At 52.6% G+C, this 27,609-nt stretch overlaps 1 protein-coding gene across 1 annotated transcript; it reads right to left on the bottom strand.

Moving 5' to 3' along the window:
* Nucleotides 1-1,233: 1,233 nt before the first annotated feature.
* ZFHX2 (zinc finger homeobox 2) lies at nt 1,234-21,628 on the bottom strand. Its single transcript, XM_029285315.1, has 9 exons — nt 19,222-21,628; nt 17,388-17,857; nt 15,347-15,578; nt 13,375-13,440; nt 11,756-11,805; nt 9,635-9,835; nt 8,749-8,881; nt 3,503-6,958; nt 1,234-2,075 (listed from the first exon to the last, which is right to left on the bottom strand). Exons 1-9 carry the CDS (start codon nt 21,626-21,628, stop codon nt 1,234-1,236), a joined length of 7,857 nt encoding a protein of 2,618 aa, XP_029141148.1.
* Between the last annotated feature and the right edge of the window lie 5,981 nt (nt 21,629-27,609).

The following is a 27,609-nucleotide window of genomic DNA, read 5'->3' as shown; positions in this document are numbered from 1 at the left end:
AAAAATGGGCAGCACATGCTTTGTTGAGGGTTGGTGTTAGGTTGATGTGGGGAGACTGAATTTATCACTTAATCCATCCCCCATCTTAAGTTTCATCTCCTCGGGTTTATCTCTTTTTTTTTTCTTCTTTTCTTTTTCTTGTCCATTCTTTCTGTTTTCTTTGTTTTTGGCCTTTTTTTTTCCCCAAGTCGGTAACGCAGTAAAAGAGTAGAAGGTTAAGTGTTAAGAGGAGGAGCTTTTATGGAAAGGGGGGGCGATGTAAAGGTGTGTAAGTGTGTGCGTGAGAGAGGAGACTTTTGAGTGTAGGGTGGTGGACGTCAAGATTGGCCAGCAACTGTCTTCAACGGGGTGAGTGAAAGAGATCAGATAGATGGTAGCACCGATGGGTCAAAGGGAGAGTTTTGGGGCCACCTGCGGTAGGGCGAACGGAGTTATGGGACATGTGGGTGAAGAATTTTGGAACGCCGATGTGAAGATGGGTGACGTGGTTTTGATACTATAAAAGGAGGGGGACATCCCAATTTCTCGGCCTCATTAAAATAGGAGGAAACTTCTTGAGATGTTCCTGGCAGGTGGGAAAGAGGTTGAAGGTGTAGCTCTGGAGCTTTTTTTTCAAGAGAGGGACCCATCTGTAGCACAGGAGGCGGAAGACTCAGGAGTACAGAAAAAGGTGGGAAGGAAATTATGGAGGAAGCAGGAAGAGGCGAGATCACGGGCTGTCGACCTCATTGGATCTGGCCACACAATCTCATGACCCAGGAGAGGGGGAAGAGGTAGGGAATTAGCATCAAGAGGTCCTCAGGGAGATGTCTAAGTGGGAGGAAGGACAGAACAGTTCAGTGTGAAGAAAAGCTACGGTAGTAGGAGAACATGTGCAACAGCCAGGGTTGAGTTGGGTACCCTCTAAAGAAGATGAAGCTTAGTAAGGACCTCAATGGACGGGTTGCCATTTGGCTCAACCTCCGGTCACCCTGTGGAAGCGGAGTGACCTTTGGAATAAAAATTGTGGCGAGGACCTGGGCCCTTGAAGTCAGCCTGGGGAGGGGACACGAGGAATATCCCTCTCGAGAAAACTTCCTGGCTGGCAGTGAGAAATGGGGGGACCTGGGTCTGAAATGAACCTTGAAGGACTGTTGGGTGGAAGTAGAGGGGTGGTCCACGCAGGCGTCCACCCACCCACAGGTTCGTTCGCTAGTCAATCTTTCTCCATTGGCGGCAGTATAGCATCCATCTCTATAAAGCTAGTAGTGTCGTAGAGGTAGAGTTACTTTTTGGATTGGAGTCCGAGTGAGGTAATTTGGATTCCTCTTTGGCAAACACCGATGCGGTTGCTGTGGTGGAGCCGGCCTTGCGCCGGTGAGCGCTGGAGCGCAGGTGGGCTCCCAGCGCCTCCCGGCCACTCACGAGGACCTCGCAGGCCAAGCAGTGGTAGGTGCACACGGGCATGCGCAGCGGAGGTGGTGCGGCTGGCGACTGGCGCCCAAAGTAGCAGAGCGCGGCTTGATGGGCGACAGCTGCCCCCTCGCTCTCAAAGGCGGCCTTGCACTGGCGACAAAGGTACTGGTGGGTCACGTCGACTGTAGAGATGCCGGGGGCCTCGGACACCTCGACGGGGGGCTCAGGTGTGGGTGTTGGGAGCAGGGGGCTGGGCAGCAGCCCCATAAGTGTCTGAGGTATGACGGGGTTCATGGGGAATAGCCCCTTCTTCATGCCGTAGAGCTGCTGAAAGTACGCCCCGGGCAGTTGCGCTCCGAAAAGAGAGGGGGCGGCTGCGGCTGCAGTGGCCGCTGCTGGCAATGGGAAGGGCAGGAACTGGCCTCCCAGCAGGGCCGGCACCGCTGCCTTCAACGTCTTGAGGTTCTTCAGCGTGGCAGCAGAGGACAAGGAGGGCTCCTGGACCGAATTTGGAGTCAGTTCAGCCTGACTGTCACTTGGGGAGGTCTCGGGAGCAGGAGCAGGCTCAGTTAAGGGGCCGACCTGGCCAGATTCGGGCGGCAGATGCTGAGGTAAGGAGAGGCCTGGCTGGGAGGAGGTCAAAGGGGAGCTCAGGATCCCCGCAGAGGAAGCAGGCGTGCCTGTTGGGGTGGGAGAAAAAAGAGAGATGAATCGAGGAAGGCTTCTCTCGCTCTTTGGGGAGGTGTGTCCTTTCCAAACGCCTCCACCCTTTTTTTCCCCTTGGTTAAAATTGCAAAACCATCTTCCTGCCTTTACAGGTTGACCATTCCCTCTCCTCCAACCTCACTACTACGAAACGGGAGTCCACCAGCAGTCCTCGATGCAAAAATGGTGGAGAGGATGGGAAATTCCTCGGCTCTCTGCATATATAATCATTTCCCTCCCCCCGTCCCCTCACAAAAAAAAGAGCAAGAAAGTAAAGGATGGAAGGTACCAAAGTGAAAATGAGGATTAACGAACCAGAGAAGGAAACCAGAAAATAAAAAAATGCGGTAGGCCAACCTTCCAGGTCAAACGTGGAGCAGAACGTAGAATTTGGGAAATGCTGGAGGACACCGTGGAACATCAATGGTGTTCCTGGAAAGATCAGAATGAGGCGTTCCTACAACAGGGAGGGCGTTCTACACTAAACGTACAGTATGTTGTAGAACAGGGCTTTTCAACCTTTTCACCCATTGTGCCACTTTTAGGATAGGACAACATCCGAGTACCACCAGTCGCCTAGCAAGGTGTCAAAAACTTGATGACCACCCCCCAAAAAAGGAAAAAAGTGATAAAGTACAGGTAGTCCTCGACTTACAACAGTTCGCTTAGTGACTGTCTGAAGTTACAATGGCACTGAAAAAAGTGCCCCCCAAGCCACAGCCGAGCAAGACACCTGCCTGCCCACCTGGCAACGCTCTTCCTCCTGTCCGAGGTTTTCATTGTTGTGAGCATTTCTGTTGAGAATTGGCAGCGGGGGTGGAGTGGGGGGTGTTTGGTTTTTATTCCCCCCATCTGCTGGGTGGATGCAGCAGGTTTTGGTCACTTCACGTGACCCTGGGACACTGTGACCGTCATAAATATGAATCAGTTGCCAAGCATCTGAATGTAAATCACAAGACCCTGGAGATGCTGCAACATTCCAGCTGATCGGCACTTCTTTTGGGCTCAGCTGAAGCGCCATGATCAGTGCTGCTTTCCAGCTGATTGGTGCTTCTTCAGGGCTCAGCAGAAGCACCAGGATCAGCGCCGAGCTCCAGCTGGAACCTGGCACTGATCCTGGCGCTTCCACTGAGCCCTGACAGCCCTGCAGCTCCAGCCATCTCTCGCTCAGGCTTGTGCGGTGCTGCCACTGGTTCAGCTCATTCCTCTCCCCCGCTGCCACTTTTCTAGGATGGTCGCGTACCACCTGCCAGGTGCCAATGTGCCACAGGTGGTACCCGTACCACTGGTTGAAAAGCCCTGTGTAGAGTACAGTGCATTGTACAGTAAAGCCCATCATGCAACTCAACTCCAAGGCTCTACAACTATCCTTGGATGCCCACCGTTCTACAATCCCACTCACCTGGCACAAAGGGGGGCTTGGTCCCAAGAGAAGATGATACGGCTGTAGGAGTCACCGGCACTCCCAGCCTGGTTGGGGAAGGTGCTCCTTTCTCTGACACCAGCTCGTAGCACTTGCTCTCACTCTTGAGCTGGGATTTGATGGCCTCCTTTAGCCGAGCTAGGTGGCCACGAGAAAAGAGGTGCCCACGACAAGAGACGTAGAAATCGTACTTGACGTCACAGTAGGGGCATTCAGATTGAGACTGAGCAGCGGAGGGGGCCTCGTCACCGCCACTGGTCCCGCCGGAAGCAGCCTTGGCCTTTTTCTCTTTCGCCCGCGCGTTCTGAAACCACACCTGGATCACCCGCTTGGGGAGTCCTATCTCCTCCCCCAGCACCTCGCACTCCTGCATGGTTGGGGTTCGATAGATCCCATAGCACACCTTCATGATCTTCAGCTGGAGGCTGGACATCTGGGTACGATACCGTCTCTGCCCGAAAGGATCGTGAAACTCACCAGAACCTCCATCCATCATTCGATTCCGGTGGCCACCGGAGAAGTCCAGGTCAGCCGAGGAGGAAGAGGAGGAAGAATCGCTCAGCTCTCCTCCAGACAAGCTTCGGTCTTCGTGCTCCTTGGGGACTTCTTCAGCCATTTCTTCCAGGCTCTGTGGTTCCATGACAACTTCTGGCTTAGTTAGAAGGGGCTGGAGGTTAACCACAGGGAGGTTGGGTGTGAAGGACCCACCATAATGGACAGGGGTGTCCCGTGGTGGAGGGTTGAACTTTGGGAAAGTGTTGGGTTGTGCTGGTGGAGGCTTGCTGGTTGGAGTGGTGACACTGGCATTACAGCGGAACTGGCCCTTTCGCTCACGAGCTCGTGTGTTCTGGAACCACACCTGGACCACTCTCTTTTTCAGCCCAACTTCCTCAGAGATGCAGTCGAGCATTTTCCGGGTGGGATTCGAATCTTGCATGTACCAGCGGTAGAGGATCTCCAGTTGCTCAGGCAAAATGGTGGTACGGAGACGCTTGTCCCTGGGTGGCTCATTATCTCCCCCGACAACACTGGCAGTTTCGCTTCCGGTGGGAGACAAGGTCCCATCCTCGTGTTTTCGCTTTTGTGCGCGTGAAGGATCTGGATTCACCGGGCGGTCGCCAAATACTAATGGGGTCGTGTCGAGGGGAGGTTGAGGACCAGTCGAAGCCAAGGGAGGGCCAGCTGCGGGCAGGTGACTAATGCGGTGGATATTGAGGAGGTCGCTGCTTGAGAATACGGCGGTGCACTGATCACAGGGGTAGTTCTTAGAAATATCTGGGGGTACCGAGTGGACAGGCTGCTCTTCTTCCACAGGTTTGTCTCCAATACCATCTGTCTTAATGTCCCCACTAGGGTCCAAAATTTCTCGTTTCTCGTCCCCTTCCTCTTCCTCCTCCTCCTCCTCCGGCCCTTCATTCTCTTCCTCACCTCCATCTTCTTCCCCCTCATCCAGCTTATCGTTGTAACACTTCTTCAGGTGGCGCATCAGCTCAAAGATGCAGCGGAAGGCTGTCCGACACTTCTTACAAGACGGCTGCACTGCAGTGTTTCCACAGTTGCCCATGCTCGCTTCGTTCCCACTGCTCTTTCGGGCTTTCTGGCGAGCATTTTGGAACCAGACCACGATGACCCGATTGGGCAACCCCAAGAGGGCAGACAAACGCTCCACCTCACCATCTTTGGGATAAGCACTCGACTCAAAGAAGGACTGCAGCGCCTGCGACTGGAACTCGGTGAATTTGGTACGGGAGAAACGCCGGGTTACAGGGAAGCTCCCGCGGGGAAGATCCAGAACTCCAGACGATGCGCTCTTACCTTCCTCTTCCTCCCCTCGAAACCAGAGAGACTTCAGGCATTCAGGAGGTACACAGGGAGTCTCGCTTTCTGGTGGGGGCATGACTACCGGCAAGGGTTGCATCAAAAACGGAGGGCAGAGAGAGGGAATCTCCAGCGGCAGGGAGGATTGCGTCACAGTGACGGTGGTATTCTCCAGGACGGTGGTGGTGACGGTTGAAACAGCTGCTGCTGCTGCTGCAGTTGTGGTGATCGCAGTTGTCTCAATTGGGAGCACAGGAGGAGGGGGGGGATACATGCTGTCGTAACTCTTCCGGAACTGCACAGCGTAGCGATTGAGTGCCTCGAAGGGCAGGAACCGCCGGTGCACGTGCTCCTCGTGGGTTTTCAGGATGAGCATGTTAGAGAACTGTTTCCCACAAGTGCCGCATTGCAGCTTGCCCGTGGGGGGACGCAGGGGCACAGCCGGGGGCACGGTGGTGGTTTGTTTGCCCTCGTTGTACTGGATCACTAGCTCGAAGCCGAAATTCTCTAGAAGGACTTTGGCTGCCGTGCGAGAAGCCTCGTTCCCGGCTTGACTTCCGTCTACTTCTTCTCCTTCAGTCTCTTCGGCTGCCTCCACCTTGGAGCTACTCGCGGCTGCGGGGGCCGGTTCTTCTTTGGGGGGCAGGGGTGGGAGCAGGACAGGCGACGGGGTGGGGAGGGTCAGGGTTGGCGTGGCTAAGGCCAGTTTGGGGGCCACCTTCAGGTCATGTAAATAAAAGGGGAGCAGCAGCTGCTGCTGTTGTTGCTGCAGTTTAAGAAGGGACTCCGGCACCAGAGGAAAAGGGGGCAGCAGGGGTGGGGTGAAAAGAGGCGTCGGGAAGCGGGGCAGTTCTGCTGCAGGCGGGGTGAGAAAGGGGAGGGCAGGCACCTGGACGCAGCTGGGGGCCTCGCTTTCCAGAGGGGTGTCGTTGGGAGGCTCCAACTCAGCAGGGGACACGTCCGCCTTGCCCGCCGCTTCCATCTTGGCCACGCGGGAGCGCGTCTGGTGCAACACGGAGCGCATGTGGATCTCCAGAGTGGAGCTCTGGTTGTAAGAGACCCGGCAGGTGGTGCACTTGTACGGTTTGTCCGAAGAGGGCTGGAGAGCCCCGGGGGCGCCGGGCTCCCCCCGCGATGACACGGAAGGGTCAGCTGAGGCCTTTTTCATCTTGTGGAGATGGGAGACCGAATTGTAGTGCACCAGCAGGATGTTCTTCTGCGTGAAGGACTCTTTGCAAACGGTGCATTTGTAGGGACGGGCGGGATCCAAGAATTTGTCCAAGGCGAAATTGGTCGCCTTGCGGTAGGAGAGTGGGTGCCGGGAATCCAGGTTAGGCAGGACGGGTGGAGAGGCCTCGGGAGGGTCCACGAGGAGAGGGGCTGGCGGCGGCGGCTCTTCGGGGGTCATGTTTGGATGCAAAGGGTCGTCCTCGTCCGGCTCTTGAGGAGTGACGGCGGGAGGAGGAGGAGGAAGAGGAGGAGGAGGAGGTGGGGGTGGCGAGGCAGGAAGTGACTTTTCGGACTGCTCCTTAGGAGGTGGGGAGGCGGCGACACAGGGTGGGGGGGTCTCGGGGGAAAGTACCGGTGTCGGGGAGGCTTTCTCCTCTGCGGCTGGTGCTGTTGGAAGGAAAAGGAAGAGAGGAAAGAGTTACAGGACTGTCAATATCCCTACAGGAGGGAGCCAGTGTTGGCTACTAGTGAAGGCAGCAGGCTAGAAACTAGGAGACATTGAGTTCTAGTCCTACGTGAGGCATGAAAGCCAGCTGGTTGACTTTGGACCAATCACCAAGGGACACTGAGTTCTAGTCCTGCCTCAGGCATAAAAGTGGCTGGGTGACTTTGGGCCAATCACCAGGAGACTGGGAGTTCTAGTTCCATCTTAAGCGTGAAAGTCAGCTGGGTGACTTTGGGCCAATCACCAGGAGACTGGGAGTTCTAGTTCCATCTTAAGTGTGAAAGCCCAGCTGGGTGACTTTGGGCCAATCACCAGGAGACTGGGAGTTCTAGTTCCATCTTAAGTGTGAAAGCCCAGCTGGGTGACTTTGGGCCAATCACCAGGGGACTGGGAGTTCTAGTTCCATCTTAAGCATGAAAGTCAGCTGGGTGACTTTGGGCCAATCACCAGGGGACTGGGAGTTCTAGTTCCATCTTAAGCGTGAAAGCCCAGCTGGGTGACTTTGGGCCAATCACCAGGGGACTGGGAGTTCTAGTTCCATCTTAAGCGTGAAAGTCAGCTGGGTGACTTTGGGTCAATCACCAGGAGATTGGGAGTTCTAGTTCCATCTTAAGCGTGAAAGCCCAGCTGGAAGAAGAGGATAAAGGAGGAGGAAGGGAGAAAGAAGAAGATAAGAAGGAAGGAGAGGAAGGTAAAGGAGGAAGAAGATTAAAGGAGGAAGGAAGGAAGAAGACAAAGAAGGAGGAAGGAATGAAGAGAATAAAGAAGGAGGAAGAGAAAGGGGAGGATAAAGGAGGAAGGGAGGAGGAGGATAAAGGAAGAAGAGGATTAAAGGAGGAAGGAAGAGGAGGAAGAGGATTAAGGAAGGAGGAAGAGGAGGATAAAGGAGGAAGGAAGGAAGAGGGGGATGAAGGAAGGAAGAGGAAGGAAGAGGAGGATAAAGGAGGAAGGAAGAGGATAAAGGAGGAGGGAAGAGAAAGATAAAGGGGGAAGGAAGGAGGATAAAGGAGGAAAGGAGGAAGGAAAAGGGGATAAGGAGGAGGAAGGGAGAAAGGATAAGGAAGGAGGAAGGAATGAAGAGAATAAAGAAGGAGGAAGAGAAAGGGGAGGATAAAGAAGGAGGAAGGAAGAGGATAAAGGAGGAAGGGAGGAGGAGGATAAAGAAGGAGGAAGGAAGGAGGAGGAAGAGAAAGGAAGAGGATTAAAGGAAGAGGAAGGAAGAAGAAGGAAGCAAGACGAGGACAAAGAAATAGAAATAGTCCTCAGCTTATGACCAATACTGAGCCCAAGATTTCTGTTGCTAAATGAGACAGTTGTTAAGTGAGTTTTGCCCCGTTTTACGACCTTTCTTGCCACCTTGGCTAAGCCAATCACCATCATTGTTAAGTTGGTAATTCAGTTGCAAAGTGAATCCGGCTTTCCCCCCTCCCCCCTTTGATTTTGCTTGTCAGAAGGTCGCAAAAGGAGGAATCGCATGACTCTGGGACGCTGCAACCGTCGTAAATATGAGTCAGTCGCCAAGCCTCCGAAATTTCGATCACGACGGGGCTGTTGTGACGGTGGTTAAGCACGAGAAAGGCTCCTCGGTCACTTTTCCCGATGCCGTTGCGACTCCGAACGGTCGCTAAAAGAACGGCGGTAAAAGTCGAGAACTTACCTGTAAAGCGGAATAAAACAGGAGTGACGTTCACAAAGAGAAGATTAAAAATTAAGAAACAAATGAACCATTTACCAATAAAGGGGCCGGAGGCTTCCGGACCAGGCCCTTGTTCTACGCCGAGTGTCCCACCCGCTTTGGGTGGGTCAGGAGGGACAGAGACCCCGGGAACGACCCTGGTGGCGAAGGTCATCTCCACCGTGGTGGCCTGAAGTAGAAAACAGAGACAGGACCCGGTAAATATCCTTCCATCGAAGTAGCTCATCTTCCCCCATCCCTTAGCTCCAAATTCCCTCTCCGATTCTGTAAGACGGGCACTCATCCAACAGGTCATCCCAAAAGTGCTTTTTTCCAGGAGGCCACTGGGCTTCCTTGTCTTTTTTTCTTGGTAGACGTTTCGCTTCTCGTCCCAGAAGCTTCTTCAGCTCTGAATGGAAGGATTTATACTCCTTTGCAGTCATCTTGTCATTTGCATTCTTTTAGAGGAGGGGAGGCCACCTTGGCTCTTTCATGACTCGTGGACTTCAACTCCCAGAATTCCTGAGCCAGCCATGCTGAGGGGAAAGGGAGAGGTTTCCAAGCTGAGCCATGCTGGCTCAGGAATTCTGGGAGTTGAAGTCCACGAGTCATAAAAGAGCCAAGGTTGCCTACCCCTGCTCTAAAAGAAGAGAAATGACCAGATGACTGCAAAGGAGTATAAATCCTTCCTTTCCCCCCCCCCCATCCAGTCAGAACCTGAAGAAGCTTCCTGGGATGAGAAGCGAAACGTCTTCAAAGAAAAAACAAGGAAGTCCCGTTGCCTCCTGAAAAAAAAGCCCCTTTGGGGCAACTGTGCCCGCATGCATTCAACAGGTCGAGCTTCTCTCCAGTCCGGCGGGCAGAGAAACGGACTGAAGGGTGAGGGCGAGCGGCTAAGGTCCCCTCCTCCCCTCCCCGGGAGGCCCGTGGCCCTTGCACCCACCACCAGCAGCAGCTTCTCCACACATTCGGCCACCACGTTGTGAACGTGGCTGAGGTGGAAGTGGAGGTTCGCCCGGCCGACCAGCTGTTCTTGGCACAGCGGGCAATGGAACTTGGGCTGCACGGCATGCTGGGAAACGGTGTGGGCCCGCACGGCTTCGGCTGATTGGTCGGCGTAGTTGCAATAGGGGCAGCAGAAGACCTGGGCAGCACGAGAAGGATTGAAAAGAGAAAAAAACCAGAAGCCATTAGAAAGGAGAGTAGCCGGAACACCAGAAAGGGTTCAAATGGATCAAGTCGCTGGCTTCGATCAACCGCCGTTTCCCAAGATGCATCTGGAGAGGCTGGGGAAAAAAAGTCAAGATGGTGGCTGCAACTGGGTTTGTGTTTTTTTACATGCACCTGGCATGCAACAGTATGGCTGGCTGGGGAATTCTGGGAGTTGAAGTCTGCAAGTCTTCAAAGATCCCTGTGATAAGGTGATTGTCACAGCCCATTAGAGTTGCCTGCCAGGGTCATGTAGAAAAGACTTGTTGTGTCCACAAGGAGGGAGGGAGGGAGGAAGGAAGGGAAGGAAGGAAGGAAGGAAGGAAGGAAGGGAGGGACGGAAGGAAGGAAGGAGGCAGGGAAGGAAGGAGGGAGGGAGGGAACGACAGAGGGAGGGAAGGAATGAAAAGGACGGAAGGAGGGAAGGGAGGAGGGAAGGAAGGAGGGAGACGGAGGGAAGAAAGGAGGGAGGGAGGGAAGGAAGGAGGGAATGAAGGAGGAAAGGAATGAGGGAGGGAAGGAAGAAGGGAGAGAGAGAAGGAGGGAAGGAGGGAACGACCGAGGGAGGGAAGGAATGAAAAGGACGGAGGGAGGGAAGGGAGGAGGGAGGGAAGGAAGGAGGGAGACGGAGGGAAGAAAGGAGGGAGGGAATGAAGGAAGGAGGGAAGCAGGGAGGGAGGGAAGGAAGGAGGGAATGAAGGAGGAAAGGAATGAGGGAGGGAAGGAAGGAAGCAAGAAGGGAGAGAAGGAAGGAGGGAAGGAAGAAGGGAGGGAGGAAATGAAGGAAGGGACAAAAGGGAGAGAATGAAGGAGGAAGGGAAAAAAGGAAATCGAGGAAATGAAGGGACAGAAGGAGGGAAGGAAGGAAGGAAGGAGGGAGGGGAGGAGGAAAGGGAGGGAAGGAAGGAGGGAGGGAGGGAGGGAGGGGGAGGGAGGGAAGAAAGAAAGGAGGGAGGGAGGGAAGGATGGACGGAAGGAGTGAGTGAGGGAAGGAAGGAATTCAGAGTTATTCTTAACCCACCACCTAAGAGCCAGGAGTTAATTCGTATTTTTGCTCAATTTGGAACACCAACGAGGCTTATCCCCGCGCCCTTCTGCACAGTGGTCTTCCTTTTTTAAAAAATAATAATAATAATAATTCTTAAAAAACGACCGACCGACAGAAGCCTCTGGAATCTGAACAAAAGCAGAGAGCAGGGGGCTTCCAGCTCCCCACCTCGAGGTGGCTGGTTGAACAAAGCCGGACTCCCGAAAAGGGCAAAGCAAGGGCCATCATCCCCTGCCCCTGCATCCCTCAGGCCCCTAGCCCACCCACCCCTCCAGGAAGGCCGGCAATTAACGCCTGGCCCAGAAGGGCTCCAAGAAGCCGAGCGGCTTTTTCAAAACCCTTTTCACCGCTCCTGTTATTAGTCGGTATAAAACTCCAATCCGTCATTATAATTTTAAACAGGAGGGGAAAATAAAAAAATAAAAAAGAAGAAAGAAAGAAAGAAAAATCTCGGCTAGGCTGGCAGTCCCAGCGCCTGGCGCTCCTCTGATTAACCTCCTCCGTTCACAGTTGACTGCACCCAATTGGCGTTGTGTGGGCGAAGCACCTCGCTCGCCCCCCCCTTTCCGCCTCCGCAGACAGCGCTAATTAATTTTAGTCTTAATTCAGAAACATCTGCCCTCCTGCCGGGAGTCGGGAGGCAGACCTGTGCGTTTGGGGAAAGGGGGCAGTGGGGGGGGGGTTAAGACCCTGCAGTCCGAAATCTGGGTGGAAGGCAGGCGTGGGACGGGGGGGGCGACCGATGGCGGGAAGTGTTGTTAAAAAGGGCCCCCTCCCCACAAAAACCCAAGAAACGGATCAACTCACCGTAGTGTCCCCCGCGCTGCCAGAAGCTGCGGCTTCGGTCTCGTCGGAATCTGGAGGGGAAAAAAAAAACCACACTTGGCCGATAAAGGAGGGAGAAAGAAAGAAAGAAAGAAGGAAGGAAGGAAGGAAGGAAGGAAGGAAGGAAGGAAGGAAGGAAGAAAGAAAGAAAGAAAGAAAGAAAGAAAGAGAAGGAAGGAAGGAAGGAAGGAAGGAAGGAAGGAAGAGAGAGAGAGAGGGAGGGAGGGAAGAAGGAAAGAAAAAGAAAGAAAGAAAGAAAGAAAGAAAGAAAGAGGGAGGGAGGGAGGAAGGAAAGAAAGAAAGAAAGGAAGAAAGAGGAAGAAAGATGAAGGATGGGAGGGAGACAATAGGAAGGGGGAAGGGAAGGAGGAAGGAAGAAAAAGGAAGGAAGGAAAGAGGGAAGGAAGGAATGAAATAGGAGTGGGAAGGGAGGGAGGGAGGAAGAAGGAAGGAAGGAAGGAGGAAAAAAGGGGAGGGAATAATGAGGGGTGGGAAGGAAGGAAGAGGGAGGGAATAGGGAGGGAGGGAGGAGGAAGGAAGGAAGAAAAAGGAAGAAAGGGATGGAAATAGGGAAGGAAGGAAAAGAAAGAAGGAACAAAGAAAATAGGGAGGAGGGGGAAGGGAGATAGAAGGAAAAAGAGAAGGGAATAGGAGGGAGGGGGAGGTTGGGAGGAGGAAAGAAGGAAGGAAGGGAAGGGAAGAGAGAGATGGGAAGGAAGAGAGAAGAAGAAAGAAAAGAAAAGAAAGGCCACCAAGTGTGCAATTTGCACGAAGCTGGAAGGGTGGGTGCTGGGGAGAGATTGGGACATGCAATTCTCTCTCTCTCTCTCTCTCTCTCTCTCTCTCTCTCTCTCTCTCTCTCTCACACACACACACACACACACACACACACACACATGTAGTCCTTGGCTTACGACTTATGATTGAGCCCCAAATTTCTCTCACTAAAGCGAGAAGTGTGGGGGGAAAAACGGTCCTAACTGAAGCAACACAAATCCTGGCTTGTTGTTCAGACCATGATTGAGTAAAAACTCTCGGTGGATTGAGGCTTCCCCCCAATGGGGAGTCCCCACAGTGGGGTTTTTTGGGGGGGTCATTACCCCCCTCTTCCCCAGAGCAAGGCAAAAAAAAGATCCATCTTTCGTTGATTGACACAAAATACCTCAGGTTTTCACCTCACGATTCGTTTGTCGACCGTTTCGAAGTGACAACGGCACCAGAAAAAACTAATTCACGATCGTTTTTCCACATTGACGAGCGTTGCAGCATCGCCATGGTCACGTGATTAAAATTCAGATGCTCGGCGACCGGTTCGTATTTACGACGGTGGCCAGCGTCCCGGGGTTACGTGATTCCCCCTTTTTGCGGCGAAGTCAATGGGGGGAGGGAGGGATCCAGCTTCACTTAACAACCGGGTTACGAATGTATCAACTGTGGTGATTTTTACTTAACAATCAAGGAAAGCCAGGTCGTAAAAGGGGGCACCGTTCGCTTCGCAGACGTCTCGCTTAGCAACAGAAACCTGGAGCTCGGTTGTGGTCGTAAGTAGAGGACTACCTGTAGGGGGCACGTAGCTTGCATTAACCCACGGAGTTACTCACCAGCGATCCACGTTTTATTCTGCTTTTCTCTTTCAGGGGTTAAGCTATCCGGGACAGATTCCTTCCCTGGAAACGGAGAGAACAAGGTGAGAATAAAGGTAAATTTGAAAGGACAGAAGCGAGGTTCTCCCAAACTAACACAGGTCGTTCCTCAACTTACAACAGTTCATTTAGCGACCAATCAAAGTTAAAACCCCACTGGGAAAAAAAAGGGACTTATGATCGTTTTTCAGCCTTACGACCGTTGCAGCGTCACGTGATTTACCTCCTAGCAACTGGTTCATACTTACGACGACCGCAGCATCCCCGTAATCATGTGATCAAAATAGGATGCTTGGAAACTAGCCAGTATTTATGACGGTCGCAGTGTCCCCGGGGGCCACGTGACCCCCTTTTGCGACCTGTCTAGCCAAGTCAAACGGGGGAAGCCAGATTCGCGTTAACAACCGGGTTACTCATGTATCAAACTGCAGCGATTCGCTTAAGGACGGTAGCAGGAAAGGTTGTAAAATGGGGCAAAACTCGCTTAACTGATGTCTCGCTTAGCGGCAGAAATTCGGGGTTCACTTGTGGGGATCGTTAAGACGGGGACGACCTGTAGTGGGTGGTTTTCCAATGTGCTGGAAGTACCGTCCCCCCATCTTCCTGGAACTTGTAACCCGGTCTGGGTTTGCGCCCACTTCCCTAAGGCGGCAAACCAAATTTGCGTAAGCTAACATGTTTCACCCTCTCTTTCACCATCCAGGGGGCCTGGAAGACCACAAACTCGAAAAGATGCCACAAAAAAAAAAGACACAGAGAAAGCGGGAATCCCATCCAGAAGGCTGTGGAAAAACCTGAATGACGCACGATGCAGGATTTTATCCTCATTGGCGACTAATTAAACTCTCAACCTGAGTGGGATCGTTAATATTGAACGGGCTGGCCTCCCTGGCCGATAGACGCGGCCCGGCTACCATCGGCAACTCAATTAACACCGCTCAATACGCCCGCCAGGATACAAAGACCCCCATTTCTCACTGACAAGGTGCTAGTCCCCCTCGCAACACGTACGGCTCGCCGAGGAGAATTCCCGCATCCCTAAGCCCGCCCGGGTCCCGTTCAGTCGCGGCTTTAGCCTGGACGCGCCGCCGTTCTCTCCGGCCGTCCCTTCACCTTTTCTGCAAAAGGTGAAATCTTTGGCCCATGGTCCTGAGCCATCACTCCGCTTTCAATCATGCGTGCCCACCGGCACCCCCTCCCCTCTATTTTTTTTAAAAAAATCCCGTCCTGCTGATCCCTGTTGACTTCCGCTGCCAGGTAAGGACGCAAGGTCAGGTGGATTGCAACCAATAAATCAGAGCTGGGAAGATGGCCAATAGCTACCGCTTTGGATAGGGTTCCCTAGTATGGGAAGGGGAGAGGGAAGGGGAGGGTGGGCAGCCTCAGCTGGGGGAGGGAGAAATATATATATCTTTCCTTCCACCCCCTCCCCTTCAACATCTCCCCGGCAGTGGTCTGCGTACATATCTCGGTCTCATTTCTCTTCTCCTTCATTCTTCCAGCAGGTTGCTAGGCAACCTCCCCCAGTATCTGTCATAATCCATTATGAAGCTGGGGGGGGGGCACGGAGAGAAGGAGGCTGGCGGGGGCTGGAAGAGAGGAGGAAGAACGGGGAAGTACCACGCTCAGCGGTTCTGCACTCCGACATCCACGGAGCGAGACCCGGAGTTAAACACTCAGCAGGTTTAAGAAATTGCACAGCGTTTGCTACCCCCTGGGGAGGGGGTCTCAATTCCCACCCACCCTCAGGAACGAGAACGTGTCCCCTTCTGCAGACCTCCTCATGGTGGCACGCTTGTGGGTCCTTCCCCGCTGCTCCCCGCCCATCAATCTCCCTCAAAATCGCCTCTTCGCGTCCGTTGGGACCCAACGCCCGTCGGCGTGGCCCACGGCGTCACCCTGCCCGTGATCCGAGCGGCGCGGCGGTTACCTGTGGCGTTGGCGGGCACAAAGCAGACGTATCTTTCGAGACCCAACGTGCCTTCGCCGTTCTGCAGGAGCTGGAGGCGCCACTGGCCGTGAGCCTCGCGGTGGTGGGGCGAGCGTAAATGCTGGATCATGGCCAGGCGGTTGGGCAAGTCCGTGTTGCACAGGAGGCAGCGGAACTGCGTGGGTTCGGTGGCGGGCGGGGTTGCCGAGGTGGTCTCCATTTCCAGAAGGAACTAGGGGAGAAGCGAGAAAGGGATTGCAGGTTCTTAGGAGAACAGCCCTGTGTCTTCCCCATCAGCATTCCTAGTGGGACCACTGGTTTCCTAGTGAGACTACTGGTCTGTCCCCTCCTCCTTTCTCCACACCCGCTTTGGACTTAAAACCTACTTGTAGAGGCCTTCATCTCTACCCCTTTCTAGAATAGGGCTGGAAGGGACCTTGGAGGTCTTCTAGTCCAACCCCCTCCCCTCGTTCAAGCAGGAGAGACTGTACTAATTCCGGCCAACTGGCTGTCCGATCTCTTCTTAAAAACCTCCAGTGATGGAGCACCCAGAAATTCCGGAGGCAAGCCGTTCCACTGATTAATTGTTCTCGCCTGTCAGGACATTGTTTCCTAGGTTGGATTTCTCTTTAATGATCTATTTTCCAAAAGGACCGGGAGGCAGGAGAAGAAACAACGGAGGGAAACTAATCAAGGAGAGAAGCAACCTGGAAAGAAGGAGAAACGTCCTAACAGTGAGAACAATTAACCAGCCGAACGGCTTTGCCTTCAGTACTTGTGGGTGTTCCATCGTTGGAGGCTTTTAAGAAGAGACTGGACAGCCACTTGTCTGAAATGGTGTAGCAGGGGTTCCCAACCGGGGGTGTGAGACGATATTCCAGGGGGTGCGAAAACTGGGGTTTTCAAAATTAGAGTGTATATTTCGTAATTCGTTGCCGTTATTTCGAACTTTTGTAAGCGGGTGCGAGAATATATCAGAAGCATTCGAGGGGTGCGGGGTATAGAAAAGGTTGGAAGCCGCTGTGGTATAGGGTCTCCTGCTTGAGCAGGGGGTTGGACTAGAACAGGGGTCCCGAACCCCCGGTTCGTGGACCGGTACTGTGGCATACCAGCAACCGGTCTGCACAAACAAGCAAAGCCCCATCCGCGAGATGCAGGCAGCACACAAAACCACGCACATTCCGGTCCGCGGACAAACCTCTCTCCATGGAACCGGTCCCCTGGTGCCCAAAAGGTTGGGGACCTCTGGACTAGAAGACCCCCAAAGTCCCTTCCAACTTTGTTATTCTGTTATCTTCCACCCATTACTTCCTTGTCCTGCCTTCAGGTGCTTTGGAGAATAGCTTGACTCCCTCTTCTCTGGGGAAGCCCCTGAGATATTGGAAGACTTCTATCATGTCCCCCCTTGTCCTTCTCTTCATTAGACTAGACCTACCCAATTCCAGCAACCGTTCCTTGTATGTTTTAGCCTCCAGTCCTCTAAACATCTGTGTTGCTCTTCTCTGCACTTTTCCTAGGGTTCAAATTCAACCTAATCAATGTCCTTTGGGGACATCTGCTGCACCTCTTTTCAGTAACACTTGTACAGGCAGTCCTCGACTTACAACAGTCTCTTTAGTGACCGTTCGAAGTTACAGCAGCACTGAAAAAAAGTGACCTATGACCGTTTTTCACACGTCCGTTGCAGCATCCCCACGGTCAGGTAATTCTACATTATTCGGATGCTTGAGAAATGGCTCATGTTTATGACGGTTGCCGTGTTCCTGGGGGTCACGTGACTCTCTTTTGCGACCTTCCACCAAGCAAAGCCCACGGGGGATATCAGAGTCACTTAACAACTGGGTGACTAAGTTGAACAACTGCAGCAATTCACTTAACGAACGTGGCAAGGAAAACCGTAAATCGGGACAAAACTCGCTCGGTCTACGTCTCACTTAGCAACATAAACTCTGGGCTCCATTGTGGTCATAAGCCGAGGACTACCTGTACTGACTATTATTCTCCATCCTATTTTTCTCTGCCTCCTGCCCCATCTTTGTACCTTATAACCTTGCAGGGCTTCCTGGTGGCCGGTGCCCGCCGCGTGAAGTTGAATTTTTTCCTTGCTGTTGGTCTCATATTCACACAGGTTGCAATGCAGGTGAAGGGGCGGTCCCAGCGGCAGCTCCACCCCCAGGTGTGCACTCAAGCTGCCCCCTTCCCGCAGGTGAGCGGCCAGCTGGTATTTCAAGGCGTGCTTGTCGGTCTTCAGGTGAAGCTGGAAGTTGGCTTTCAACTGGGTGCCGTACGCGCAGAGGCGACACCGGTGCAGGTCCCCGGAAATTTCTTTCCATTCCACTTCGGGCAGGGAGCGTGGGGCGGAGGCGTGCCGCAGGAGGGTGTCCAGGCTGTCGGTGCTGAAGACTTGGCACACCAGGCAGCTGAACAATCTCTGGGGGGCCAGCGGATCGGGTCCGGATTGGGCTGGTGGTGAGGAGGGGGGAGCAGGTTCAGGAGAGAGAGAGGCGGGGGCTGCAGAGACGAGAAACAAAGTGGGCATGTGAGTTTCGGGTATCTACAGGGCAGGGTCTCCCAACCGTGGGAACTTTTAAGAAGTGTGGATTTCAACTCCCAGAATTCTGGGAATTGGTCCACACTTCTTAAAGTTCCCACGGTTGGGAAACACTGCTATGAAGGAATGAGAATTATGGGAAAATTATGGCTCAGTGGTTAGAATGCAATATTACAGGCTAACAGCAGTTCTATCCTGGCCGACTCAAGGTTGACTCAGCCTTCCATCCTTCCAAGTAAAATGAGGACCTAGATCAGTGGTGGCGAACCTATGGCACGTGTGCCAGAGGCGGCACTCAGAGCCCTCTCTGTGGGCACACGTGCCATGCCCCGGAGATGGCAACCGTCCCTCTTCAACCAGCTGCCCGCTAACTCGCTGAGGTCTCATGTGGCCGGATGCATCCCAGCATGGGTGGTTTCCCTCTCCCCCCTCCCATCCCTCCTGGCCTCGCATGCTCTCTTTTTCCCGGGCACGACCCACTGCATCGCCTCCTCAGCTGTCGGCCAGCCGTCCAGCTCAGAGGCGGCTTCTCTGAACTGCTGGCGGCGGGCTGCGGAGCCCCAGAGTGCGCTGCTGATGGACACTGTCGGCCCCCATGCACTCGCTGGCCTCTGTGTGTGGGGGGCGATGGTGTCAGGCAGCAGCCGCCCCGGCCCCTGCCTCGCCTTGCTCTGCGACAATGGCACCCCCGCCCAGGCTAACCTTGCCTTGCCTCACCCTGCAGGATGAGCCTCCTGCCCACTGCCCCACCTGCCAGAGACTCCCTGGATCTCCCCCAACCCTGCCCGGCCCCCACAGGCGTCCCTTCCCACAAGCAACATCGAGGTGACCATGCCCACCTTGGCCACACCCACCCACTCTGCCATGAGCACCACAGCCCTGCCCACCCAGTGGGCCACGCCCACCCGGCACCCAGCGATAAGTAAGTGGGTTTTGGGTTGCAGTTTGGGCACTCGGTCTCTAAAAGGTTCGCCATCACTGACCTAGATTGTTGGGGTAATAGGCTGACTCTGTAAAGACTAGAGAGGGCTGTAAAGCACTATGAAGGGGTACATATGTGCTATTGCTAAACTAGTTAAAATTGAGGTTGGTACCGCAGCGTGGAACAGCAAGTTGGATTATAACACATAACGTTGCGTAGACATGATGTCCATGGATGTAAGAGAGAGACAAATCAAGATGCCAGCGGAGATTCTGAAGTAATGGCGGACCATGGATGAACCACAGGGCAGGGAATACAGTCAAGCTTAGGGTCCTCGTGGGCAAAACCATGAGGTCCATATGGACATCAGGAAAGGTAGCCACTAGCGAAGGTTCTTCTTACCTGCCCCCAAGGTAGCCATCTTCCGGCCTGCCGCACTGAGATGTTGGAAGCCTCCGTTGAGCAAGAGTGGGGGTTGCTCCATGGGTTTGTCTGCCCGCAGAGGTGGGTTGCTTCCCGCGTGGGCCTGGTGGGGATGTGAGTGGTGGGCATGGCCTAGAGCCTGTGCCCCATAGAACGGAAAGAGCTCGGGCTGAGCTTTGCCTCCAGGAGGAGTCTGAGGTTGTCCCAGAAGTCCCGGTAGGGTCAACGGGAGCCCTTGATGGAGCAACAACATGTTCTGCATGTGCTTCTCGGACGTCATGTGAATCCGTAAGTTACGGGAGATGTTGGTCTCGTAACTGCACACCTTGCATTGCCAGGACGACTTGCCTTTCGACTCTTTCTCCTCAGGGGAAGACGGGGAAGGCGCCACCGGAGGAGCCACCGGTGGTCCGCTGCCTCCCGTGGCTTGGTAGCCCTGCAGGTTGGCCAGGTGTTTATCGGATTGCATGTGGATGCTGAGGTTGCCCTTTGTAGTGGTGGAGTAATTGCAGGCCTCACAGCGGTAGGGTTTGTAACCGCAGTTGTAGCTCTCTCCGCGGGCCAGTCGTGGGTGGGGACCGCCGGTACTACAGTAGGCGCAGTGGCTGTTGTTCTCCGGATGTTTCTCCTTCATGTGCACGTCCAGAGTCTGCTGGTACTTGTAATGCCAGTTGCATTTGGGACACTTGAGTGTCTTGCAGGAGTTGCGCGAATGCAGGAGCGACATGTGGCCCGACAAAGTCAACCCCGAGTACGCCATCGCCGTAAACTCTTCCCCGAAGCTAAGCGAAGGTCCTCCTCCACCATTGTGGCCGTTGCTCCCAAGTCCATTGTTGACCTCAAACCCAACCGTCACCACTTCGTTGGCCATCCCTACGCTACTCAGGCTGTCCGACAAGTCGGTGGGGCTGATGTCGCGGGCCAGCCCAATGCACGTCCGATTGGTGTCATTGGGAACGCTGTTGGCTTTGGAAACGGACTCGGCCCTGCTGATTTCGGCCGCTAGGTCCACACAAGGGATCTTGTGTATCAGTCCTTCCTTTGGGAGCTTGTTGGTGGTCATCTCTTCATTGACGTCCTCCTGGGGCGGCCCCGTGTGGTCAGAATTTGGGGGCTTGGTCAGCGGTGTCTCTGAGGGAGCGGTGTTAGCAGCCAAGGGTGCGCTGGATGTAGCTGGTGAACTTTGGTCTGGAAGCAGTTCCTTCTCTTTTTTCTTTTTATCCAGTTGTGTCGCCACCTCCTTCTCCTCCTCCTCCTCTTCTTTCTCCTTCTTCTCTTCTGGTTCCTCCTCCATGGACCTGATTGCCCAGTGCGTGCCGCCGACCCTTGAATCTTTGGTATCTGATGGCTCGCATCGTCTTTCTGGGCTCCTCTTCTCGTTTTCCTCCTCCTCCTCTTCCTCCTCCTCCTCCTCCTCCTTTACATTCACCCATCTGCTACACATTCTGGCATTGAGGTCTGCCTCGGTGGTGGGGTTATTTGGTTCTAGGAAGCCCAGGTCGGTGCCCTGGAGCACAGCCGAAGCCCCTCCATCCAAGTCCTGGTGTTTCTCGTTGCTGAGCTGCACGTCGTGCACCGTGCGGGCATGAGACGCCAAGGTGCGGCCCTGGTTGAATGAGAGGCGGCATGTCAGGCAGAGCCAGAGAGGACCCCCTGGCATCATCTTGTCTCGGCCACGGGGAGCTTCCTCATTCTCCACGGGGGAAGTGGGGTCATCTTTGGATTTGGTGGCAGCGTTTTTGGCAGATGTACTTTGAGCTGGGGCCCCGGCCAGTCGGTAACTGTAGAAGGCGCCTTGAGGGATCACCTCGCCTGGCGCTGAGGTATTCTGAGACATTTGGTCAGCAGACATAAAGCCTTGGTTAGGACCTCCACTGTCCTGGATGTGGAGAATGGACACTTGAGGAGTGGCGGTGACAGGGGAGCCCTTTGGTAAGAGAACGTGGCCATTAGCGAGGAGGTACGCCGAGCCGTCGGGAGCAAAGAAGAGCTGGGCCTCGCGCCCACCGTCCTCGTCTCTGTGGTCTTGCGGCTGGACCCCATCTTCGGCCAGCGGCAGGCCTAGAGGGAAATGGGGCGGATTTGGCAAGGACGGGCTGGGATCCGCTTGGAGCTGTGAGGTGGACGAGATGGCGGCGGGGAACTTGACCAAGCTGAGCGCGGAGGCTTGCGCACTGGCGCAGGGTCTCATGACAACGTCATCGGGACAGGGCGAGGGGGAAGAGGAAGGATCCCAGAGGGGGGGTTCTTTGGTGGGTGGCAAGGCAGGAGAGCCCTGAGCAGGCCGAACCGCAGCCCGGTCATCCTGTCCATCTGCCGGGGGGACAGCAGTGGAGGAGTGGGAGGAGGAAGAGGAGGAGGAGGAGGAGTTAGAGGGGTCGTCCATGGCGGTGCAGGCGGGAGGAGTGTGGAGGGATCATCTCAGCACAGGAGCCGAGACCCTGCAGGAAAAACAAGAGAAGACAAGCACATGTGAACCGCACCCTGTCACAAGAGGACAAAACGGTCCTCTACTCTATATGCATTTTAGCATTGTGGCTAATACAGCTAGCAATCTGTCCGAGGAACACAGGAATCTTAGGAAGTGTTCCAGCTAATCCTTGACGTACAATTCGTTTCGTGACTATCCAAAGTTACAATGGCACTGAAAAAAAGGGACTTATGGCCATTGTTCACACTTACGACCGTTGCAGCACCCTCACGGTCACGTAACCAAAATTCAGACGCTTCCCAACTGATTCATATTTATGACGGTTGTAGTGTCATCCCTTTTTGCGACCTTCTGACAAGCAAAGTCAACGGGGAAACAACCGTGGCAAGGTTGTAAAACCAGACACAGCTCACATCACGACCGCCTTGCTTAATAATGGATTTTCCAATACAGGTAGTCCTCGAACTTACAACAGTTCGTTTAGTGACCGTCCAAAGTTACAACGGCCCTGAAAAAAGCGACGTACGACTGTTTTTCACAGTTACCACCTTTGGTCACGTGATCAAAATTCAGACACTTGGCAACCGGTTGATATTTATGACGGTTGCTGTGTCCCGAGGTCACGGGATCCCCTATTGCAGCCTTCCGACAAGGAACGCCAATGGAGAAGCCGGATTCACTAACAACCGTGATACTGATTCACTTAACAACCGTGGCGTTGTAAAATGAGACACGGCTCACATCACAACTGCCTTGCTTAACAACGGTTTTTCTGGTATGCAATTGTTGTAAATCGAGGACTGCCTGTAGGGGAAAAAGCTGTTCCTTACAGAGATTTGCAATGCAAATTAACAGCACATTGACAACTGATAAGAGGGGGATTGGCCCACTGTTGTATGAAGTGTGAGTGCCGCACAATGTATTTTCTGGTTGTCCGCAAGGTGTTCAGACCTGTGTATTTTCACTCCTATGCATGGTTCTTTAGCTCTTCAGGTAGTCCTCGACTTAACAACAGTTCGTTTAGTGACTGCTCAAAGTTACGGCAATGAAAAATGTAACTTACAACTGTTTTTCACTCTTACGACCGTTGTACCATCCCCAATGGTCACGTGATCCAAATTCAGACCCTTGGCAGCTGGCTCATATTTATGACGGTCGCAGCATCCCGGGGTCACATGATCCCCTTTTGCGACTTTTTGACAAGCAGAGTCATGGGGGAAGCCAGATTCACTTAACAACCGTGTCAATAACTTAACAACTGCAGGGATTCACAACTGTGGCAAAAAAAAAAGGGCAGGAAAATGGGCCGTAAATGCTGTAAAACTCAATTAACATATATATCTCACTTGGCAACAGAAATTGTTGGGCACAAATCTGATAGTAAGTCGAGGACCGCCTGTAGTTTACTACTTTTTATAAAATTAACATTGAGCAGAATTCAGTTCAGTTTCTCGGTTTAGGATTATCCATGACTGCCTCAGTTTCCCTTGCGGCTTTTTGGAAAAATTAATTGCCCGCTCCGGATTTAAAGCCCTTCCTAGGATTCTCCGGATGAGCTAAAACTGAGCAAAAGCAGTCCCCAACTTACAACTTCAACTGAACCCAGAATTTCCGTTGCTAAGCAAGACGGTTGAGTTTTGGCCCATTTTACGACCTTTCTTGTCACGGTCATTAACTGAATCCCTGCCGTTGTGAGTAAACCCGGTCGTTATCTGGCTTCTGCACTTTGCTTGTCAGAAGATGAGCAATCCCATGACCCCGGGACACTGCAACCGTCATAAATACGAGTCGGTCGCCCAGCGTCTGAATTTTGAGTACGTGGCCACAGGGACGCTACAACTGTGGGAGAAAAGGGTTATAAACTCCCTTTTTTCCGTGCCCCCTGTGACTTCGAACGGCCGCTAAACGAATAGTCGTTAAGCCGAGGACTATCTGCAGAACTGCAATTCTTTCGGTTTTATCGGAGGGCCTGCAAACACCGTCCGAAAAACCCCACACAAAACAACGAAGCGCCAAGCTTGAACTTTCCCCTCACGACTGCAGCCTCCATTTTGATTATTATTATTTTTTGACCAAACCGGCGGTACAACTCGCTTATCTTTGCTTTCTTTCTTTTACTTCTTATTTTCAAAGGCAAATGAAAGGTGAATTTTGACAAGCCGGTGAGACGGACGGCTTGTCATTTTGAAAATTGGGGTGGTTTTTTTTTTTTTTTCCTGAGTCCGTCTGGGTTTTATATTTCTCTTGTTCGTCCAATATGGCTCCCGGGTGTGTGTGTGTGTGTGATAATAATACAAGGTGTATTCAAAGCCATTTCCTCCGATACGGCTGTTTGTTTCGCGATTGCTAAAATTGCTCTTAATCTAACTGTCCATCAGCAAATACATCAGCCTCCCCTTTCCTAAACACATTATAATCCAAACCATTCAATCTTAAGATTTTTCTATTTTTCTTGTAAGATGCGGGGTGATTTGAATCACTCCACTCGGCCGCTTAAAAAAAAAAAAGAAACAGGTTAAAATCAAATTCTCATCTGCCTTTCTACGGGGTCTTTTTACACATGGGCCTTACAATCATTCGTTTAGCGACCAGGCACTGAACAAAGGGACCGTTTTCACACTTAACGACCGTCGCGGCATCACGGTCACGTGATCAAAATTCGGACGCTTGGCAACTGGCATGTACTTATGACGGTTGCAATGCGATCGCCGTCTGTCAGCTTCCCAGAAGGCTCCCAATAAGCAAAGTCAAACGGGGGGAGGGAGTGATTCGTTTAATGACCGAATCGCTGAACCGCAGCGGCCAAGGATGTCGCCCAAGGGAGCAAAACTCACTTAACAACCGTCTTGCTTTGCAATGGTGGTCGTTAAGACGAGGACTCCCTGTACTGAGTTGGTTAAACACTGGGTGAAGGTATCCCACCTCTTGATAACACCCACTGTTGGATGGTCGGGAAAAGGTGAATTTCCAGACGGGGCTAAATTCTGGGGATTATCCAGCATTATTGACACCGTGAGCCATTTGCAAACTTGGTTTATTTGTAAATGGTGGTTTGGTGGCTCAGTTGCTCAACCAGAGAAGCATCTCTGGGATCCTGCCCATGCTTGCTTAAAATCATCTCAATTTTGCTCCAGATGTTAAAGGATGAGTTTTTGGGACATGGCCATCTTCTGATGCCCCCTCCCATCCTGCTTAAGCGGGGGGGGGGGGGGGCTGGACTACTCCAAGGTCCCTTCCAGCTCTATTCTATTCTATTCTATTCTATTCTATTCTATTCTATTCTATTCTATTATTATTTCCATATTTTCTATTCCTTTCTATTCCATTCCATATATTCTATTCTATTCTATTTCCATATTTTCTATTCTATTCCATTCCATATATTCTATTCTATTCATTTCCATATTTTCTATTCTGTTCTATTCCATATATTCTATTCTATTCTATTCTATTTCCATATATTCTATTCTGTTCTATTCCATTCCATATATTCTATTTTATTCTATTCTATTCTATTCTATTCTATTATTATTTCCATATTTTCTATTCCTTTCTATTCCATTCCATATATTCTATTCTATTCTATTTCCATATTTTCTATTCTATTCCATTCCATATATTCTATTCTATTTCCATATTTTCTATTCTGTTCTATTCCATATATTCTATTCTATTCTATTCTATTTCCATATATTCTATTCTGTTCTATTCCATTCCATATATTCTATTCTATTCTATTCTATTCTATTCTATTCTATTCTATTCTATTCTATTCTATTCTATTATTTCCATATTTTCTATTCCATTCCATATATTCTATTCTGTTCTGTTCTGTTCTATTCCATTCCATATATTCTATTCTGTTCTATTCCATTCCATATATTCTATTCTATTCTATTCTATTCCATTCCATATATTCTATTCTATTCTATTCTATTCTATTCTATTCTATTCTATTCTATTTCCATATTTTCTATTCTATTCTATTCCATTCCATATTTTCTATTCTATTCTATTCTATCTCACCCCCCCTCCCCAAGGCTGGGAACTAAAGAAGGGAGATTTACAGAACACCCTCGCAAACCTGCCCTACGCCACTCCTTTTTAGCAAGCAAGATGTACAAGATGCATCGCATGCTTGCGGACTACACCACCCAGCAGCCACAGCCCGCCAGGGAGGGGGTGTCCCTATGCAATTTGCAGAGGGGGGGCTGGTGGTCCTGATTCCGGGATACTGCCTGGAGCCCCCCTCCCCAACCCCTTTCCACATCACAGCCTTACATACATACATACATACATACATACATACATATATATATATATACACACATTATTAAGCCCACCATCCCTTTTCTGTTCATTCCTCCACTTGGTGGAGTGAGGAAGAACTGGGGAGGAGGGGGGGGGGAGAAGGAGCAAATTGTGCTCGCTTCCTCTTTCCTCCCCCCCTCCCTTTTCTCCCCCCCTCCCCCTTCCGCAGGGTGGTTAGTCGATGCAAATTGTCTCATTAAGGAGAAAAGGAGGCGGGAGGCGTAATTAAAGGGCTGCTGCATATTTATTGCGGGGAGGCAGACATACAAAGGTGGGGGGGGGCGCGCGTGTGGAGGAGGAGGGAGGGGGAGGAGGAGGAGGAGGACGGAGAGAAAGCGGAGAAGCAGCGATGGGGGAAAGACAAGGAATGAGACACCCAGACACACGCATTTGTGTGTGTGTGCGTGTGTACGCGTTTGGAGAGCACTCCCCGCCGCGTGCAAGAGCCCCGTGCAAAAAAGAAGGCCGTTGGAAAGAGGCAGGGGAAATCCGACACGGGTGGGATGTGGGGGGTGGGTGGGGAAAAGACACGCGAAAAGAAGTAGCGAAACTCTCTCGCCGAAGCGGCGCGTGCGAACGGGACCCTCTCTGCCTTTATTCTAGAGACACGCGCGCGCGGGAAGCGTCTGCACCTGGCGGAGGCAAGGATGCACAGCGTGCACGTTGCGTGTGTGCAACCCGCGCATGCATGCATGCATGCATCGCCGTGCCCCGTATGCAGCAAACACGTATGCGCGCTGTATGTACGCTACACACGCATGCAACCGCTACGCATCCATGAACGCAGCAGATACGGCACACATGCATTGAATGCGTGCTATGTATGCATGCATGCTCTGTGCGTGTTATGCTTCCGTGCACGCACCATGCAGGATGCATGGATGCCGTACATGGATGCCGTGTACGGCAACAATGCAGGGTGCATGGATGCCGTGTACGGCATCCATGCAGGCGTGCGCTGTATGCGCGCTATATGTGCATGCATGCATACATGCAACCTATGCGCGCACCGTATGGACACCGTACACCCATGCACGCACCGTGCACACACACACACACACACACACATGATCGAAGGGGGCACCAAGCAGGCACTGCCTGAGCCGCGGGAACACGGGTGCAAACCCCACGGATACGTGTGGAGGGGGGGGAAAGAGGAGGAGGAGGGGGGGGAGGAAGCGCGTATTCCTGGGCGAAGGATGAAGAAGAGGAAGGAGAAAGAGCCGGGATGACCGAGAGAAGAAGAAGGGGAAGGGCGAGGCCGGGGCTGGCCGCTGCAACAAAAGAGGGGAAAGAGAAAGAAAGAAAGAAAGAAAGAAAGAAAGAAAGAAAGAAAGAAAGAAAAGATGGAAGAAAGGGATGAAAAAAGACAAGACTTTATTTTGGGGTGGGGGGGGAAGAAGCGAGCCCATGTGGCGTGCCGGCAGGGCGGGCGGGGGCTGCAGCAGGGGCGGGAGGGGGAGAGAAAAAGAGGAGGGGTCTCCGGCAGGGCGATTAACGGGGAGATTAATGTCGCGGGGTGACAGGGAGGCAGCGCGAGTCAATAAAACGCCGAGCGCGGTGACAGGCGCCGCTTTAAATTACTCTGCGCAGCGGGTGTGTGTGTGTGTGTGTGTGTGTGTGTG

Source organism: Protobothrops mucrosquamatus, unplaced genomic scaffold, assembly GCF_001527695.2.
Source record: "Protobothrops mucrosquamatus isolate PMUCROS unplaced genomic scaffold, P.Mucros_1.0 scaffold1499, whole genome shotgun sequence".
NCBI classification, from domain to species: Eukaryota; Metazoa; Chordata; class Lepidosauria; order Squamata; family Viperidae; genus Protobothrops; species Protobothrops mucrosquamatus.
The sequence above is the reverse complement of the archived record's forward strand: the minus strand, read 5'-3'. Positions and strand labels throughout refer to the sequence as shown.

Bases quoted from the DNA above. Each gene is read 5' to 3' on its own strand.
- ZFHX2 (XM_029285315.1), bottom strand. From the start codon at position 21,628: ATGGACGACCCCTCTAACTCCTCCTCCTCCTCCTCTTCCTCCTCCCAC. The intron at 17,858-19,221 runs GTAAGAAGAACC...TCGTCTCTGCAG, and splicing joins GATGGCTACCTTGGGGGCAG to CCCCCGCCTCTCTCTCTCCT. The intron at 9,836-11,755 runs GTGAGTTGATCC...CGTGCTGCCCAG, and splicing joins GCAGCGCGGGGGACACTACG to GTCTTCTGCTGCCCCTATTG.